This window comes from Petromyzon marinus, chromosome 41, assembly GCF_048934315.1.
Source record: "Petromyzon marinus isolate PM22_M1 ecotype Great Lakes invasive population chromosome 41, UKy_Petmar_22M1.pri1.0, whole genome shotgun sequence".
Lineage (NCBI taxonomy): Eukaryota > Metazoa > Chordata > Hyperoartia > Petromyzontiformes > Petromyzontidae > Petromyzon > Petromyzon marinus.
The window spans coordinates 8,773,275-8,793,615 of NC_133707.1; the positions used below are offsets into that span (position 1 = coordinate 8,773,275).

The 20,341-nt window shown below is 46.6% G+C and overlaps 2 protein-coding genes across 7 annotated transcripts in view; one reads left to right on the forward strand and one right to left on the reverse strand.

Annotated features, from left to right (window-relative positions):
• The window catches only part of LOC142930539 (uncharacterized), a 119,727-nt gene extending 107,203 nt beyond the window's left edge, over positions 1 to 12,524 (reverse strand). Inside the window, exons 1-3 of the mRNA XM_076073192.1 lie at positions 12,426 to 12,524; positions 8,424 to 8,503; positions 7,322 to 8,197 (exon numbers count right to left, since the gene is read on the reverse strand). Coding sequence (XP_075929307.1) covers positions 7,322 to 8,197; positions 8,424 to 8,503; positions 12,426 to 12,524 — 1,055 coding nt within the window. The remainder of the gene's footprint in view (positions 1 to 7,321; positions 8,198 to 8,423; positions 8,504 to 12,425) is intronic.
• A 2,634-nt stretch (positions 12,525 to 15,158) lies between these two features.
• LOC116950939 (PDZ and LIM domain protein 3-like) overlaps positions 15,159 to 20,341 on the forward strand; it is a 129,808-nt gene continuing 124,625 nt past the window's right edge. The window contains exons 1-2 of one of the 6 annotated variants that reach the window (XM_032969132.2): positions 15,159 to 15,245; positions 15,655 to 15,700. The gene's annotated coding sequence lies outside the window, so the exon portion shown is untranslated. Of the gene's footprint in view, positions 15,295 to 15,325; positions 15,701 to 16,685; positions 16,866 to 20,341 lie in introns of those variants that run through there. The other 5 variants (XM_032969130.2, XM_032969134.2, XM_032969133.2 and 2 more) reach the window with 5 other exon arrangements.

The window sequence follows — 20,341 nt, forward strand, 5'->3', positions numbered from 1 at the left end:
AAACATACATAGGGATATGTACAGATCCATGTGTGTAGCAACTATATTCGTCTCACCCTGCTGGGGGCAAACTAATAAAAGCTGCGGGGTCATTAACACAGTAGGGCCACTTGACAGCACAGGGGTCCACAGTTGGAAGGCTTCCATGGTACATTCATCTTGTCAGCTCAAGGCTTTGACAATGAAACTGGACAGAATTAGTCTCTGCTGTCACGCGAACATTGTTTCCCAATGAAGCAAGTTCTCTTAACGAGCGGCGGTGCGGATGCTCAGTTTAGAAACGCGCTTCGGCAATGCTGACGGTGGCCTTACGCGGTGCCCCTCTCGACACTGTGCCCTCCGTGAATCTTAGCGATGGCACATTTTCATTTTCGGCAATCGCCACTTGCGTCAAAATTTCTAGTGGGAGAGATTATATATTTTTATCAGCCTTTTGATGACCAGTACCCATTGTCACCTCGATGGTGCCGCTGCAGCACGGCAGTTGGATTGCAAGTCACGTGCAATTCACGTGTGCTGGGCACCACACTGTGGCGGCGTCCACATTGATAAGGATTTGGTGATGATAAAACGTATCGTACGCCGGGGAGCTTCCTAAGAGCGCTTTACATCACAACTGGATCTGAAACATTTGAAAGGGCACCCCCTGGTGGCAGGTACCCCTGTGTGTGGCACAAGGGGAATCAGTATCTGGGCCTTCAAACGGGCATGAGTCTGTCAGTAGGGGGCGATGATTTCTGATATGATCCCAAATAAGTGGTTTGTGGGTAATTTTCTAATTTGGCCAATTTTGACTGGCGACGCTGGCACACAATAGCCAACTCTTGCGAATGACGTGAGGGGATATTTCCGCAGGTGTCAAATGGCCGCGAACATAGGGTGCTGCACAAATGGTTCTCATACCAACCCTTCCACATTTACTGTACATTTCGAAAAAATGCGTGGTAATTTTTCCACCGCCAATTCTCAATCGACTTTTCGCAATTCAGGGTAGCACCTCGTTTCAGAGAATGTATTCGCCTGTTGTTTTCACGCTCTTGCGAATGTGACAGGTTCCAGTGGCTGTATGCATGTACATGTTGAACTTTTTTCGCACCCTACGAAGCCAACCATGCTAATCGGAGGTGCGGGGGAAGGACAACAAACTAAACACAGAAAGCAGTTCTAAAGAAATTCGTTTTAAATTTATAAATGACTTTTAATTTTGAAGGAACTTGTACACACAATCAATACAAATACAATAAAAGGTTGCGCTGGGAAGGACATGTGTATAGTATTTTGTATGCCGGTTAACATTTAAAATTAGTTTAAAAGGTGGCCCAGTTGACTCAAAGGTAAGAGGACTGAGTGGGCACTGCACTGCTGAGATCCTGGGTTCAAGCTGATCAATGTGGATTGGTGAGGTTGAGACCTAGATGATGACGATCATACTAAATTTGACAACGAAAAGCATTTTCACGCAGTGTGTTTTGCCAGCTACGACACAGGAACCAGTAATGTGGACATTGACAAAGAAAATCAAAGCATAAAAGCACATTTTTTTTACAAAAAAGCATGCAGATATACAAACACGGAATTAGACTGACGAGACAGAAATTATGAATATATGGATCAGCGAACAAAGACAAATAATAGATTTGCAAACACGGGCATGGGCAGGACACATCATGAGAAAGGATGATAGCCAGAAACAGAATCTTTATTTAGCCTGGAGGAATCCGATGAGCTATTGAGCTCTTTTCACAGATGTCCAGTAAATCGGACGGGTGAGACTGGTGATGGAATGGCAACCTAAGGACAGAGCACACTCAGGAGGTCAACTGCCGCAGAGTGGAGTGATAAGACGGCTTCATGTTCAAGAGATTATCGCGTGTTTCTGGCTGGCCCTATCCCTCTCCTGCCGTGATCGTAACGAGGGGACAGGCCGGCTAATATAGACAGCAATAATGTACTAGTTAGGAGGCGATGAGCGGATACTCTACGCTGTGTTCTGCCCTCCTCTTGAGGATCGAGTAACTCCACCACCGAGGGAACACCAGAGGGTTGTGGAACGGCAACTCTTTGTTTCAAAGTATTCTTCCGGGCAGCCTTCTTGCATCTGTAAATATGAGCAGATGCACACCAATCGACCCCACGTTGCACAAGCGCCTCACCTGCTCAATTCCTGTACAGCGTCCACCCGAATCCGAATAGATGCCCCGTACAGCGAATTGATTATTCCACTGGTGAACGTGGCCTACTATGCAGTCGCGTGAGTCTAGGGATCTAATCCATGGTCATCATTAACTCTATTCACAATTACACGTGTGATTAATTACGTTAAGCCCATACCGGATACATACATGCGGCACCACGGGACCTTGGCAGATGGTGGTTGCATGGGGCGTGGGGGGGGGTCGTTCATCCAGCAGTAAATAAAGGTTCACGATCACTAGCATTTAACAGCCTCTTACAGCAGCCTAACGTGCAGAACTTTACTTTGCCCGTTGAATCACAGGCTGTTGAAACCCAGAATTGAACCCAGGGTCTCGTTGACATTGGCTCCCGTGTGCTGTTGACCCAGATGAAAAGAAAACAAATCAACGTTTTGATTTATGATTACACAAAATTACACTACTGGGTGGTCCCGATGTCTTGTGATTCCCCACCCCCCCCCTCATTTAATTCTCTAAAACGTTATATATATGTAAAAAGTTAAAACAGAAATGAATATGCAAAGGAAAAAAAAATGCGAGGAGTCAATTAATTGGGGATCACAAGACATCTGGGCCACCCTGGACTGCAATGCAGATACAGGGGGCATTTTGAAATTGCATGTGTCCAGCACTTGGGCTGTGTATATGATAATACTAAAACAATACAAAACAGCATGGCAATGAATACCAAACGGCAGGGTTATCCAACTATATTTCGCAGCGGTTCCACATTTTTTGTTTTTTGTTTTTTGTTTGTTGCGGTTGCACCCGATTCAAGAGAGCCGAATGGCTCACAGGGCCCTACCAAATACATTAAACTATGAAATTATAAAACGAAGCGTCCCGCCGGTGCCATGCGACATCACTGAAACGTCACGTGGCGGTCGAAGGTGTGACGACATGTCACTGAACCCGCGGTGGTTGCAACATCAGCTTCCCCTGTTACCTCTGCTGCGAAGAGCGAGGATCGATGCCGCTTTCGGCAACTGCCGAAAGGGAAGCGCGGTATATCGCATGCCGGCTTTAAAACACTGGCAGAGTCCGACACCCTAAGGGGGCCGTCCATAAATGACGTCACGCGATTTTGGGCGATTTTTTACCCCCCCCTCCGGCTCCTCCTCGTCACACGGCGTCACAAAAAGTCAGACCCCCCCTTCAAATATGACGTCACAAAGCTCTGCCCCCCCCCCCCCAAAAAAAAAACATGCTTCAAATCGCTTTAAACTATTGTCATTGTAGTGCGTATTTAACGTGCCGCTGCACTCTGATGTTGTAGGAGAAAACATTTATTAAAAAGTCTATTTAATTAAGTAGAACGTGTTGTCTATAATTACAACTAGTATCAATTCTCAACCCCCCCCCCTCTCGTCACACATCGTCACAAATGTCTGACCGCCCCCCCCCCCCGTAAGTGCGTGACGTCATTTATGGACGGCCCCTAAAAACGGAGTTTCAAAGAGCTCACAAACAAACTACCGCCTTGTGAAAGACCCAACGCAGAAAGATCCCTCCGTGGGTATGATCACCACGAAGCTCACGGTCCACCCTAAACCGCATCCACTGCACAAACCACGGCAGACGCGGCGGATACCTGATGCACAAGTGGAACATTTAAAAAGGAAACCTCTCCATTGGGCGACTGAGTCATCCAGAACAGACCCGTACAACGTACAACGACGCGATGCCCCGAGCCACAAATACGAAGGAGACATCGCAGGGATGCGACTCCGCTACTCGTGACGCGGGTGTCTGGGCTTGACCAGCTGAATGTGAAGTTGTAGTCATTGCTCCGCATCTAACATCAGCAGCAATAACGAAAGAAGAAGAAGAAGCAGCTCAATTAATCCCCGTGGCAGGACATTGCCATCATTCGCATGTGATCTGGAGTAGAATAAGACTGGGTTGAATTATAACTGATTTACATTCAGGTACACATACATACCTTGAAATGTAAGTTTATTATGATTCGTTCCACGTCTGTTCCTTTAACCTGAAGAAGGCCACTTGTGTTGTGGCCGAAACGTCGCGAGAATTTTATTGTGTTATTTTATTTTATTAATTTATTATTTTATTATCATTCTACGTGACTTTACCGAAAGAACCAAAGAAGAAGAATCCTTGCAGTCACGAAAGCTTTAAATCGAAATTCGTTCCACGGATTATATTATCGCCTTTAGCTATTTTACAAAGGCAAATCCGCGGTGCGTTAGCACAGCAACAACAAAAGCGTCAACATCGCAGAAAACGGGTACAGGGGTCGCTGTTAAGGAATATTGTACTGCGTGTGCATTACTTCTTACTGGCTGTGTGCTTGTAGATCTACGCTGCTCGTTTCAGAAGACAACCTTTAAAAGTTACTCTTGTACATTCGCACAATTATGCTGATCAAGTATACTGACCACTTATAACAGTAGTTCTTAACTTTTACTGCAGCCTTTGCACCCCTTCGGTTCTCAATTGTAAAACATGTATAATGTTAATACATCGGTTTGATGAACTAAAGTAGTTGTACTTACGTGTTGCCGTCCTAAATTTGTGGCTGATTTACCTTCGAACAAAAATCTGGCATCCCTACGGAATGCACGCATCCCAGGTTAAGAACCACTGGTTTATACATAGGCCGAATTTGACTTCTATATTGGGGGGGGGGGGGGGGGGGGGGAAAGGGGTTAACTTTATACCTGACATTAGGAATCACGGGACGCATAATAAAACAAATATTTATTTTTAATCTGTATAGTAAACTACTGAAAATACACGATAGGATTCTTATTTCCATAACTCCGACCAAATCAAATCACCTTTGACCACGAAAGCTAAGCAGGAATGAGCATTACTAGTATACAAGGTGCTTCAAAATTTTTTTTTAACACTTCTGAGAATTTGCAACAACGCCGCAAGAAATGGGCTGCTGCCTCTAGAGTCTGGAGACCACTTGGAGAATATTTCAGGCCACGTGTTGACAACGATGGCGAACCAGTGGAGAGACCCTTTGACGTTTTGAAGCTATTAACATTACATTTGTTAGCATGTTGCAGTGTATTATCCGTTCTTTTTTCAATTAAAAAGGAAAGTCCCATATAAGTGTTAAACATTTTTTGAAGCATCCTGTATATGTATATCTTTTTTAATGGCAGACTGAATAGGAATGTTATGTTATTGGCTGCGAGTTGGCCGGTAGACGGGGATTACAGCAAAGGATTCTTTACTCCATCTGAGTGTTATCCCCCGGTGAATGGGGATTCTATTGTGGTTCTTGTAGTCACTTAAGTTTCCTGCCACGTGCCAAATATTCATGGAGTTGGCCAAACATTTGTAAAAGAATTCCTGCAACATCCATCAGCCGCACGGCCTTTTTGGAACTGCATAATTTCAGCAGCGTTGATTTAATTGTGTTATTTATATTCTCCACAACGACGCTAATGATTATTCTGAAGTGCATAAACAAGTATCTCGTCACTTACTCTGACTTCCCTCGGTATCATCATTTTTTTGGGGGCTCTATAAAAATTATCATCACTTTGCTGGATTTCATCAGCAGCCACCGCACAGAACAGGTCCCTGCAGGGTGGGCTGGTAGGAACATTGGAATGTTTCACTTCGTTAAAGTATTGAAAGGGGACGGACGGACGGACACATTAATCTACCAGTATAAACCGGTCCCTGTCACAAGAATGTAGGGTTTCGATTTAAAGCTTTCGTGACTGCAATGATTCATCTTCTTTGGTTCTTTCGGTAAAGTCACGTAGAATGAGAATAAAATAATAAATTGATAAAATAAAATAACACAATAATATTCTCACGACGTTTCGGCCACAACACAAGCGGCCTTCATCAGGTGAAGGGACGCGACTGTCTGGTAGGACAGCGCTGGAGTGAAAGAGCCACGTTCAGATCACGACCTTTAAGCTGTTATAATTCAGTGGGCTCACATGACATTGACTTCTCCAAGACGGAGGTTCTTGGCAAACCAACCGGCTACCATGAGAGATTCGTTCATGAGGCCATTCACATATACAAGCACAGAGACAATTTCAACCGAGAAGATGGATTCTGGCTTAGTAACCATTGGAAAGATGTTTTAAACCATTTCTGTTCTTAATTAATTGTATTTTACAATGACCTTCAGACCGCAGCTCTTTCGCCAGCATTGACTCTTAATACCTCTCACACCACGGTTAATGGTATGGTTTACAACATGGAGTATAATAGCGCCTCGCAGCTGTCTCTCTCCCCCTCCTCTGTTCCGACCATAGATGAACTCGTCCGTCTGAACGGGGCCCGTAGCTATCCGTGGTGCTAAAGTTGAGGGTAAGAATCCACCCATTTTTTCGCCATATAGCATTGTGATATATAACGATTTATTGTCGGTAGCTTAGCTGATTGGAGAATATAGAGTTTATTGATAACATTAAGGTAATTTATATTTTAGTTTTTTATTGGTTCACTATATAGTACTGTGAATAGCTCAGATGTGTAGGCCTTGACTTCAACATAGTCATTTCTGTGACCAGTCACTAGCTAATCACTCAATTATTTCAATGCTAAATTCGCCTAGTTATTTCAATGCTAAATTCTCCTGTTTGATTTGTACTAAGTGCCTCGGTGAATGTGTATGCTCTGACTTTAACGTAGCTATTTCTGTGACCAGTTACAAGCTAATCACTCAGCTATTTCAATGCAAAATTCTATGCTAATTCCTTTGTCAAGGGGTGCCTCTGCGGATGTGTCAATGCTAAATTCTATGCTAATTCCTTTGTCAAGGGGTGCCTCTGCGGATGTGTATGCTTTAACTTTTAACATAGCTATTTCTGTGACCAGTCACAAGCTAATCACTCAGCCATTTCAATGCTAAATTATATGCTAATTCCTTTGTCAAGGCGCTTTGTTTCCTCTCACACAGCTTAAAGGTCGTGATCTGAACGTGGCTCTTTCACTCCAGCGCTGTCCTACCAGACAGTCTCGTCCCTTCACCTGATGAAGGCCGCTTGTGTTGTGGCCGAAACGTCGTGAGAATATTATTGTGTTATTTTATTTTATCAATTTATTATTTTATTCTCATTCTACGTGACTTTACCGAAAGAACCAAAGAAGAAGAATGTAGGGGTTGATAGGGGCGGAGCCACCGGGGGGGGGGGCTCAGCCCCCCCTGAAATTTTGGGAAAGTCGGTAATCGGGATAACCGGATATCCGGCTGCTGCAAAATGCTGCAGGCTGCCACCTTGTGCTGCCCTGCAGGCTGCCACCTTGTGCTGCCACCTTGTGCTGCCCTGCAGACTGCCACCTTGTGCTGCCCTGCAGGCTGCCACCTTGTGCTGCCCTGCAGGCTGCCACCTTGTGCTGCCCTGCAGGCTGCCACCTTGTGCTGCCACCTTGTGCTGCCCTGCAGGCTGCCACCTTGTGCTGCCCTGCAGGCTGCCACCTTGTGCTGCCCTGCAGGCTGCCACCTTGTGCTGCTCTGCAGGCTGCCACCTTGTGCTGCCACCTTGTGCTGCCACCTTGTGCTGCCCTGCAGGCTGCCACCTTGTGCTGCCCTGCAGGCTGCCACCTTGTGCTGCCACCTTGTGCTGCCCTGCAGGCTGCCACCTTGTGCTGCCACCTCGTGCTGCCCTGCAGGCTGCCACCTTGTGCTGCCCTGCAGGCTGCCACCTTGTGCTGCCCTGCAGGCTGCCACCTTGTGCTGCCACCTTGTGCTGCCCTGCAGGCTGCCACCTTGTGCTGCCACCTTGTGCTGCCCTGCAGGCTGCCACCTTGTGCTGCCCTGCAGGCTGCCACCTTGTGCTGCCCTGCAGGCTGCCACCTTGTGCTGCCACCTTGTGCTGCCCTGCAGGCTGCCACCTTGTGCTGCCACCTCGTGCTGCCCTGCAGGCTGCCACCTTGTGCTGCCCTGCAGGCTGCCACCTTGTGCTGCCACCTTGTGCTGCCCTGCAGGCTGCCACCTTGTGCTGCCCTGCAGGCTGCCACCTTGTGCTGCCACCTTGTGCTGCCCTGCAGGCTGCCACCTTGTGCTGCCACCTCGTGCTGCCCTGCAGGCTGCCACCTTGTGCTGCCCTGCAGGCTGCCACCTTGTGCTGCCACCTTGTGCTGCCCTGCAGACTGCCACCTTGTGCTGCCCTGCAGGCTACCACCTTGTGCTGCCCTGCAGGCTACCACCTTGTGCTGCCCTCCTGGCTACCACCTTGTGCTGCCCTGCAGGCTGCTACCGTGTGCTGCCCTGCAGGCTGCCACCTTGTGTGCTGCCCTGCAGGCTGCTTGAGCGGCAGCCTTTCGAACTTATCGAACTTATTAGCCACATTAGCGTCTCCGACCTATTAATAAACTCCGCGTTCAAATCCAATAAAATTAGTTTTATACATTTGTGGCGCCCATTGGAAAACATAAACACTGGATATCTCAGAATATTGAAGTCACCCCCCCCCCCCAAGTAAAAATCCTGGCTCCGCCCCTGGGGGTTGACACCCTCCGGCTCTGAAAGCCGCTCATGAAGAATGTCGCTCCGCGCGAGCTAATTTGAGCGGAGGCACAATTTGACTCAACAAACACTACAGCGGAGGGACAGGCGAGGGCGCTAGAGCCACCAGAGGACGAATCTTCTCGGCTTGCTACCTCTCACCGCCCCCGAGATTGTGACCTGGCACCCCCTGGTGTCAAATATTTATCCACGAGTTTCGCTGGCCACTGCCGTTTTGGTGAAGGGCAGATATCTCAGTGAGGTCAAGATGCCAACAGCGATTAACGTGTATGGTTAGAACATTTAGTTTTGAAATCATCCGACCTGAAAAAAAAACCCCACTGCCTTTTACAGGTATGGAAATTACAGTCCGTAATGATTCCTAAATCAATACGTGTGCAGCTTTTGAGTTTTATGCCCCTGCTGATGTGTACAGTCTCTCCAGGTACTCCGATTTCCTCCCACATGCCACTCGTCAGTGGAATTGGCCAAACATCCAAATGCAGGACCCTCCTGTGGAATAGTTTTGAGGAATCATTAAGGCGTTCTGGAAGGGAAACGGATTCACATTGCAAAAGTGGCACAGTGATTAACGCACTCTGAATCTGATGACCTGAGTTCTATTTCTGGCTATGGCTAACATGAGTGGTGAGTATATATATAGAGACTGATTCTGGGCTGACCCTTACTGACCCATACTGTTGAGCCCTGTTGAGTACAATCAAACAACACCCACAACCCGGAGTAATGGGGAAGACCTCCGTGCAGCAGTGGATTGATAAAGGGCTGTAAATGATAGCTCATTGGATTCTTCCAGTATGAGTAAACATTCTGATTCTGTACGATTGCTTCGGGAATTTCATGGTAACAATCTGATGGTAATCACGAAATAACTCATAACAGAGGGTTTTATAAAATTATATCGCGTTAAAATATACATGTGTCGTTTAGCCTGCCACCACCCGACAGAGCTCATTCGTAAGGTTTGCCACGTAAACTAAACATGCCGATTCGTTTCTAGTTCAGCACACCGTTGTGTTTGAGAGTAAACCTACATTTACAATTCGAGTACGACGTTTCGCCAGTGATTACAACTCGTATCATCCGGCGGACAGCCGGAGTTTACATTAACAACTTTACTAATTGACTGTCGGGCGGTCGCGGGTTTAACGGCACGTTGATATTAACGCGATCTAACGCAAAAACCCCCTCTATTATGGATAATATTGGTCACGAAAGCCGACTACGTGTTAAACTGACGAAATAACTAATTGACAAACATAATGAAGTGTGTCTCACAAGGAGGACATGTGTTTTTATTTGATTTAGTATCCCCTTTTGTCTACTATGGTGGCATTTTGTACGTGGACATTTAATATTTGATACATTTATAAACAAAAAAAAATTGGCTCACCTACGGTGACCATTTTTTGTTGGCAAGCATTATTAAGATGCTATAAAAGAGGGAGCCTTTACCCATCACGAGTCTTTTATTGTGTTTTAGGCAAAACGAAGTCTCGTTATTTTAGAAATCACAGTCTATCATCGATACTTATCCGGCGGCTTCGGGGGGAAGAGGAAGCCGCCGGATTTTCACAAACGCCGGATAATCACTTACATCATCATTATTTTATAAAGCTTATTTGCGCACATTCTTACATAACATTGCGTTTTGAGGTGTTGTGTATTTGGTTTTGTGTGTTTTAAATGTGTTTACTATGTGACATTGGCATAGATAAACATACAGACAAAAACAAATATCCTACCGCAAAAAGTGACCTATTTACTGTACCATACTTACGATGCTAATCTCGAAGACTGCATGGGGTGATGTACTCCGCTTTTATTATTACACGCTTTCTTTTAACTCACTCTGTTGTTGTTGTATCCTCAAAATCTTGTAACTCAATTTTAACCCACTTCCCAATGTGGTATCGACTGCAAACTTGGTATACTTATGTCATACTGATGACAAGACTATATTCTATCATAAAAACATATTTTTTACTTTTTAGTACATTTCATAAAAGCGTGTTTTAAAAAAAATATTATTTTGTACAGCTGCTCAATGATATGCACATGCACCTTTGGGTTTAAAACACAAACAACAATCCCCGTAATTAATCGGCTCCAATGAACCAATAATCTGTTTTTTTTAATGTAGATTTCTACGTGAAAGTTTATTCCTAATAAGGGCAGCAGTTAACTTCAGAGGTGGTCTGGGCCACTACCGAACCGCCCAAATGTTAACGTGCTAAATATAAACAGCGTTGGCCATGCTTATCGGTCAATGAATACCCATTGGGAATTGTTTTAACAGTTAAATATGCAGTGGTGGGGGGCAGGTGCGTCCCCTTGTGCCGTAAGAGTTCATTTATAAGTTGCCGCTCAGCGTTATAGAAGTTGGCTCTCCGCAGCTTGGTAGCCCACAGTGCTGTCTACAACCTGATTGCAAAGACATAAATAATCTCAATACTGTGCTCTTACAAAACTTATTATTGTTGCATGGCTGCACGCAGGTACTAGATTTCAGTACAGAGTGACAATAACCAACACGGAGTAAACTCATCTTTGTATCGCTGAAATGGGGGGATGCTTTCGCAGGATGCAATTGCCCTCAATTATTCACCAATCTGAATGCCTCTTATCGACAGGAATAATTGTGGATGAACGTGGATAGTTTGTAGGGGAAAATATAGCGGACAAGAGGAGTTTCGCTGTAGAAATTTATTGCTCCATAAACATAGTATCTCAATTACGTTTCCTATCTGCTGCGGCTGAGTCTGTTATTTTTTATTTCATCCTATCCCTCGTTTCCTTCATCTCAACAACCCATTTTCGTAAAAAAATAATCAAAAGTTCACGAGCCATGTTCTATCCAATGCTGGATGAAGACTTCACCACATTGTCCACATCCCCCGCAGTCTTAAGATGCCGCAGTCCATCTCACTCCCACGTGTGAGCTAATCTTACCGCTTCATTTCCGCGGCGGTCATCCTCTTGGGCATGATCCCTTCCATGGCTGCCACTGAGTCACCTGTCTTTTCCATCGACCATCATGCCTTCCGGTGATGTCAGGCACAAACATTTCACTTGGTACTTTCCTTTAGAGTATTGGTGTCAACGCATAAAATTTGGCAGCCAATGTTTTTGGCCAATAATAACTACCGCATTAAACTTTACGGCGAGCTGAAATACTAATTGGCGTGTTACACTCTTGTGCACGTGAAATATGAATTTCTGTCGCTGTACAGGGTGGTGGAATGATTTAACAGAACGTTACGTGGCTTGACCCAAAAATCCATTACGATACATTTTCAATGTTGAAATTAACCTGTATAAATCCGTGTCCCTCTTCCGACCTTTCAGTGTGATTCCCAGCATGCACTCCCTATGCTTCTTGGTGATGTTTACACCTTCTGCTCAATTATTTTGTCAGGCTGCTTGTTTACAATCCAAATGGCACAGCGGAGACAATGTGCACCGATTGAAAACTTTCCCCCTTTAGGTATATTGTAATTTTGAACATTATGACCAAATTTAAATTAAACTAAAATAGAGGGTGTATAAAAAACACTATTCAAGCAACATCAGTATACATACGTTTAGACTTACATTAAAATGATGTAATTTGTTATGTGTAGTGACTAACTCGGAGACGAATACAAGCTGGAGGCCCTTTCTTTATTAACCAGCACCATCGGGGTCAACACTTTTATAAGAAGTCCGTCTGTGATCAGCGACGTTACTCAGTCAGGACAGGTGGTAGGCTGCCTGACCGAGATAGTGAAGACGGAGACGACGACGAGAAGGATGAAGACGACGAGAAGAAAGGTGAAGAACGACGAGCAGAAGAACGGTGAAGACTTCAGCATCATGACGGGGATCCCACTCCAAACGACAGCCCCGAGGTCCCCCACAGGGGCCTCTCTTATACTCTCAGCTCCGCCCCCGGCCACGCCCCCTTTCTAGAACCTTCCCGCGGATTCCTGGTGTGCCCCCTCTGTGACCTTTCCCCCCCTAGAGCCCCCTCTGGTGTATCACGTGGCCTGCTGCTGTCAGGGCTGCTGTAAGCCGCAGATTCCCTTCCCCGCCAGAAGACAGCGCTATGCTGCTACATTACTTATTCCATGCCACTAGATGTGTACAGTCATACCCCGGCTTCCGTGCGACGAATATTGAAACGACGTAAATTAAAGCAATTTACGGGGGTAGGTGGAGGCGAAGGTTGAGGATGGACGATGCTGTCAGCGACGTTAGTGTAGGGGTTGAGGCGACGCATATCTGGACGTGGTGTTAATAATGAAGTGACGACGTGAAAGGGGGTGGGGGGAGATGTTACTCGGGATGTTACTGTACTGCAAAGGGGTTTGGGGCTGTGCTGGATGGATGTAATGTGTTTATCTCCAATTATCATGTGATTTCGTTTGACCAATTATGAGAGATTCAGTTCTAAGTGAGTGAGCCATTGGCTTGCTTTGCCCGATAGATGGTGCATTTCAGGAACGACGCCTTCAAATGAATTTATGTTGCAGCGCGAAGGGTGTTATGGTCTATGGCAGCATGGCGGTGGTGGACTCGCCGATGAGCTGTGTGTTGTGGAACCCACGCAGTGTCCAAGTTCTGGGGTCGCTGATCAGATATTTGTATCATTCGGCGGGACCCTGGGGTCCCGCAAAAATCAGGTCAATAATTATTATTTTTCAGTCCGCCCACTCGTGATCCCGACAGCAACGCGCCGCCCACCCAGACTCTTGCCAACAAGCGCCAGCAGGCGGCGATCGACACGATGGGCGCCACCCCACCGGCCAAACGCGAGCCTCGGGGGGCGTCCGCCGCAGTCGCGCGGCGACGACGCCCTCCGGTCAGCCGTCGATCCTCAGCTTCTTTGCCAAGGCGAGCCCGCCCCCCAGGCAGTGAATTTAACGTGTTTATGTAATTTTACAACTTTTTACGAAACTTAGTTCCCCGAGTAGCTCTCGACGAGGCCAATCGATTGACCACTAGTTTTGTTGTCGGTAAGGCGAGACTCGTGTCACTACGCGGTTTTTCCCACCCCGGGGCAGTGATGGGACCCCGGGGTCCCGGCAATTGCTTCATTTGTTGGGCACGTTAAGTGAAGCACATGAATTGGTCCACGCCAACGTTTTACACTAATTTGCAGAGGGGGTGGGGGGCCAGGACCACTTTTGCCGATAAGACGTCACCAGTGTGAGGGCCACCACACATGAAAAAAAACCCCTTTGGGTTTGACAGCACGATGATGATGGGGTGTTTCTAATTCGTATATTGTCGGGGGGGAAGGGGGGGTCGCTTGTCAGCAGCCACACTAAAGGCCACCAGAGGCCGCTAGTGGCCATCGGGCCTTGCAATGAAGAACATTTGGTCCACGCCTTTTCGATTCTGAAATTCGCGTCAAGTCGAGTTTGTGCCACGTATTTTTTTTTATATGGCTGAGTTCAGGACCCAGGGATGTTGTTCAGATCGCCGTTAATTGGCAAGAGGTTTGGGTCAACTTCTTATCGGTACAGTTCACTGATTGTTGCAGCATGGTAGTGAATAACTGGTGGGGCAATATTTGACAGCACAGGCAGCTATTGCAATGGTATATAGTTTAAGTTCATGTGATAGTCCGCATCACGATGTTCCATTGGGTATTCATGAGTCGACAGTGGTGGGATTTTGCCCAAACGGGGGGCGCAGTTCTCTGTACGCCAGGGCAATAGCTGATGTTCGAAGACACTGAGGCATCTGCCCACCAGCTCATACCGGATACATTTTTGAATTAAGTTCACCCTTGTCTTGGGTTTGCCATTAAGACTTTTTTTTAGGTGTACACTAAATTTGAGCGTGCGGTCAAGTGTCACACCAAGATAGGTGGGCCTTGGGTCATGACACCTCGGATTAGCACAGTTGGCTACCGTGCTAATCGGAGGTGCTTCACTCCCCGCTTGTGGTGTTTGTCAAGCGGCCCCATCGAGTTCACCACAAGCTTTGCCTTTACTTGCGGGTTAAAGACGTGCATATTAAAGACATGAGCAAGATTGACACAACCCAGGCATCTCGACAGGGTCCGGGCTTTGTAGTTTAAGCGTGTGAAATTGAGGCTTTCCGTTCACTCTATCCACCGCTGGCGTCTGGCTGGAAATTTGTGAAAAAGAGCTTCATAACTCATCGTATTTCTCCAGGATAAATAAAGATTTTGATTCTGATTCTAAAAGAGACTTTTTAATCAGTGTCAGAGCAACCCCCCCCGCCCCCCCCCAGCAGGGATGTGTATGTGTTAGTACAGCGCGTGATTTAACACAATGTCGTGTGCATTTTGTTTGCTTTACGGAACTGGAGGTGTCCTTTCCGTTGGGATGGCAAATATGGTCATGCTGATGGCCACCAGATGGCAACACACCATTTCCCAGCCACTCATGGAAAGAAAAGAGAGGGCATCGTTTTATAAAAGAAAAGGACCAGGCAAGAGTTAAAGATGGGCGTGGTGCGAGTATATAATAAATTAAAAGCTCATGCCCTTCCCCCCTTCTTAAAAAAAGCCACGGGCGATGGGGCCGATGCTGCCCGGAAGAAATAAAAGCAGAGAGAGGAGGGTAAGGAGAGACAGAACGAGGGTGGGTGGCTTGGGGTGCGGTGTCACAGGTGCGCTCACAGTTCCTCATCGCCATGTGGTCTGAACGTCATCCATTAGCATCTCTCCTCCCACCCATCTCAGCTAAAGTCCCCCCTCCCAATCTGCTCTCAAACACAATTGACTCACTCTTGTGTTTCTGAGTAACAGGGGAGGCAACAGGTCTGAATTTCTGGCTTCATTCAGACGCTGTCTGGCGTGAGTTCAGACCGTTCTTTCCTCTCTGTGGTCTTATTCACCACTGGCACCAATTTATTTATCTTGTTCACCAGCCACAGAGAAGATCAACTCAACAGAGAGGGATTGTATTACTCTGAAGTTCATTTTCTGAATTTTACGAGAGTCGTTTGTGTGTTTTAATTATTTTTCAGGATTGCCAAACAAGCCTGAGACTGAAGGTCAGCGGTGTCATTTAAGGTGAGTCCACGTGACGCTTATTATTCTTGTTAATATAACATGACGTTTTTTAAAGGCAGCAATAAGATGTTTTCACTCTCCTTTAACGGCGGGTTTGCTCAGACTGCACTGCAGCATCACCCTCAGTACTAGTCTATTATCATTTGCAATAACACAAGGCAGCACAGGTGTTTGAATGAACTCAGAGTGCATTCGAGTCGTGGTAGGAATTGCATCCAATTACTTGAATGACCCTACAAGAAGTGATCAGTTATTCATAAAAGTGGCAATGGTTGAGATAATGATTATACATCCAGACTTTTCACTGTAATTTTACATTAAAAAAATGCAATACCCAAGACTGCAAGACAGTACATTAATGGATTTTAAAGTGCAAGACTGTACTGTGTCGTCACTTTTAACTTTACAGTGATCTTAGTATCAACGACAAAGATGCAGCCCTGTAATTGCTCGCTCACAAAACTGCTGGCGGAAGGGTCTCCACTCGAGAGAGCTCTTAAGAGAGCCCCTCAGGAGGGTATTTGGCCTACTCTTCCACATCGGCCAGACGTCTTGGAAGAGGTGGGAGCACCCACACTTGACCCCACCCCCCAAGCATCCTGCTGATCTACTAACTGCGGTGGAGTTACCCATTTATGAACCTGGATGAACAGAGGTGGAGTGGTGGAGACGGGGATTTAATAAACTTTCCCATTTGTTAGACTTGCCAAGCAGAGAGATCGAACCGAATTGCAAATCCAGTCCGCCAATACCACAGCAGCACCAGCATCCGTATACATGATCACATTACAATCTAGTTCGTCTGTTTGGTATATACTCACTGCGTGTTGAGTACAATCCATGGTACTGTGGTGTAGAATACAGCACGTGGCATTTTTTGCACCTGCCTACTGAGTAAGCGTCGGTGCATCCGCTTCACTGCCGGGGGAGAGAGTGGTGGTGGTGTGTGGGGTGGGGGAGGAGGAATTGTGGTGAGAGAAAAAAATATTCTCTAGTTTCACTGCTCATACACCCTGGGTGGCTGCAAGTTGGATCCCGTACTCAGCTCGGCTGTACAGGGCTGTTCTTTAGATTGCACTGTGTCCAGGAATACTGCTGTACGTGCTGTGGAAGTAACACTGCCGAGTGGTTGGCAATGAACAGGGGTCGAGCGGATGTACACTAGGTGAGTACTATGTGCTCTGAACCCGAGCGACATGAGTTAGATTCGTGGCTATGGTTTGCTGTGTGTGAAACCAGTCCTGTGCGCAACTGACATGCGTGGTGAAGTGTGGTCAAGCACCCGATACCGAGTGAGGAGGCATTCCTCCAGCAGTGGATCGAAAAATGGCTTAAATTGCTTTTATTTACTATCATACAGCAATAAAGTGATGTAATATCAAAGGGAGTTGTGGTACTGAAAAGCGAGGCTTGTTATGGCTAGATAATGGAGCCTTTTGTCAGTATCAAAGTATGAAAACTAAGAATAGGTTTTACCCTTTATGGAAATAACACAGGTGTTAAGATATTCAAACATTTTAATGCATGTGTTTGAACATCTTAATACATGTTTAATTGCAAGACAGGGTAAAACCTATTCTTTTTTTTCATACTTGTTATGGCTGTTTACATAAAGCACCTTTAAGTGACAGCCCTTTGTCATCAGCTGCTGCTTAAGATTAGACACTACAGTATAGTTGCGGGCAATGTCACTCTGGGTGTTTTAATTGCATAGCGACCACCACGTGCTCTTGTGAAGCTGTTAACCCGCGCACATTTCCATAACACGCAGAGCCAACTGGCATCACACATTGTATTCCACCAACGTGTATAACAGCACTCGCTCACTGGTGGACAGTCGTCTCCTTATCGCTCTTCCATTGCTATTATCATGTTTACTCTCCCCTTGAACTTCACTCAATTATTCGTCTACCCATTTCAAGGACTAATGTCCACCTGACGGACTATCATCCACTCACTACACTGCAGGTCACAACAACTCACTCATTCACTCACAACACTGCAGGTCACACCAACTCACTCATCCACTCACCACACTGCAGGTCACAACAACTCACTCATTCACTCACAACACTGCAGGTCACACCAACTCACTCATCCACTCACCACACTGCAGGTCACAACAACTCACTCATTCACTCACAACACTGCAGGTCACACCAACTCACTCATCCACTCACCACACTGCAGGTCACAACAACTCACTCATTCACTCACAACACGGCAGGTCACAACAACTCACTCATCCACTCACCACAATGCAGGTCACACCAACTCACTCATTCACTCACCACACTGCAGGTCACAACAACTCACTCATCCACTCACCACACTGCAGGTCACAACAACTCACTCATTCATTAACCACACTGTAAGTCACACCAACTCACTCATCCACTCACCACACTGCAGGTCACAACAACTCACTCATCCACTCACCACACTGCAGGTCACAACAACTCACTCATTCACTCACAACACGGCAGGTCACAACAACTCACTCATCCACTCACCACACTGCAGGTCACACCAACTCACTCATTCACTCACAACACTGCAGGTCACAACAACTCACTCATCCACTCACCACACTGCAGGTCACAACAACTCACTCATTCATTAACCACACTGCAAGTCACACCAACTCACTCATCCACTCACCACACTGCAGGTCACACCAACTCACTCATCCACTTACCACACTGCAGGTCACAACAACTCACTCACTCACCACACTGCAGGTCACACCAACTCACTCATCCACTTACCACACTGCAGGTCACACCAACTCACTCATTAACTCAAAACACTACAGGTCACACCAACTCACTAATCCACTCACAACACTGCAGGTCACACCAACTCACTCATCAACTCAAAACACTACAGGTCACACCAACTCACTCATCCACTCACCACACTGCAGGTCACACCAACTCACTCATCCACTCACTACACTGCAGGTCACAACAACTCACTCATCAACTCACCACACTGCAGGTCAAACCAACTCACTCATCCACTCACCACACTGCAGGTCACACCAACTCACTCAACCACTCACCACACTGCAGGTCACACCAACTCACTCATTCACTCACCACACTGCAGGTCACACCAACTCACTCATCCACTCACCACACTGCAGGTCACACCAACTCACTCACCCACTCACCACACTGCAGGTCACACCAACTCACTCACCCACTCACCACACTGCAGGTCACACCAACTCACTCACCCACTCACCACACTGCAGGTCACAACACTTCTTTCAGCCTGGAGTTACCGTAAGGTGTTTCCTCCCACTGTCTCTTAATCTCTTTTCCCAAGATCTAGGCAACCTTGCTGAATTCAGGAAACGCATTTAGTTATTATCTAGAGTATATATATATGTTTGTATCGTGCTGTTTGTTGATGTCCCGCTCGGCATCATGGGGCCTCCGAGCTTGTACTCAGCAGCAACCTTGATAAAAGTAACACACACGGTCGTTGGCTTCAGATGTTTGTGTTTACTTGAGGGGAGAGAATGAACAGCTAGTTTTCGGTAATGGCAGGTGCCAGGCATAGGTGTGGCTTTCAATGCTCTTTCTGGATCCAAGTGCTGTTGCGTGCGATGTACTGTGCTTTACATTTCGAATTGTTTGGCAGCTGAGTGTGTAAGTTACTGTTGCTGCCTGGCATGTTGGGCAACCTGGCATGTTGGGATGCCCTGCCCAGCAGTCAGGGCTTAAGTGCACTCAGGTGTTGGTGGGGGAGCGAGGGGAGGGCTTATGAACCCAGGTGCCTCCGCGCCTGATACTGTGCGCTGTAGCGTGTCGCGTCTGTGTATATTTGGAGTTTGCGTGTCTCTCTCCCCGTGGTCGCGTGGATTTTTCTCTGGGTCCTCCGGTTTTTTTCCCCCTCCACATTTGAGAAACATTCGTTGAGGGTATTTGGCTGCTATAAACATTTCCACATCATTAGCTACTTTGTAGTGCCATCATTTGTGGCCAGGTTGGTTCTGAAAAAGAGCTGTATAGCTCAGCGAGACTTACCTGGTAAACTACTTATTGTAATAATTATAGTAATAATAATAATTTAGTAATTATTATTATAATAACGAGCTAGCCCCGGGCCCTGCGTTTCCAATTCTCGATGAATTTCAAGTTGTACTCAATCACAGCAAACAACGGCTGATGACAGCAGGCACAGATGGTGGCTCAGCGGTGTGGCGAGTACAAATCCTTTTTCGGACGGGGTGGGAGTCGACCGGGCCCATCATCATCATCATTCTGAGGTGGATTAAAATGACCATGAATGTGCAGGGAAGTCACACGGTAGTTGTCCTGCGGAGAAACTCGCTCTTGCCCATAGGAATGTGGAATTCCCACCGCTGACTCGGGGATGTGAATGGGAATTGAGCGTAACAAAGAAGTTGCTTGCACATTTTTTTTACTTTTTGGAGTGGTCACAAAAGAAGGCCCTTTTTGGGGCTTTCTCTCCCCCCCCCCCCCCCTTAAAGCGAATTGCGCTGAATAGGTTTATTTTTATTCCTCGCCCGTGACGTTTCCTTTGCCATAGGGGGCCTTTGGGGACACGGCTACCCCCCCCCCCCCCCAACTACGGCCCTTTTAAGTTGCTGCCTCCTTTCAAGGGAAT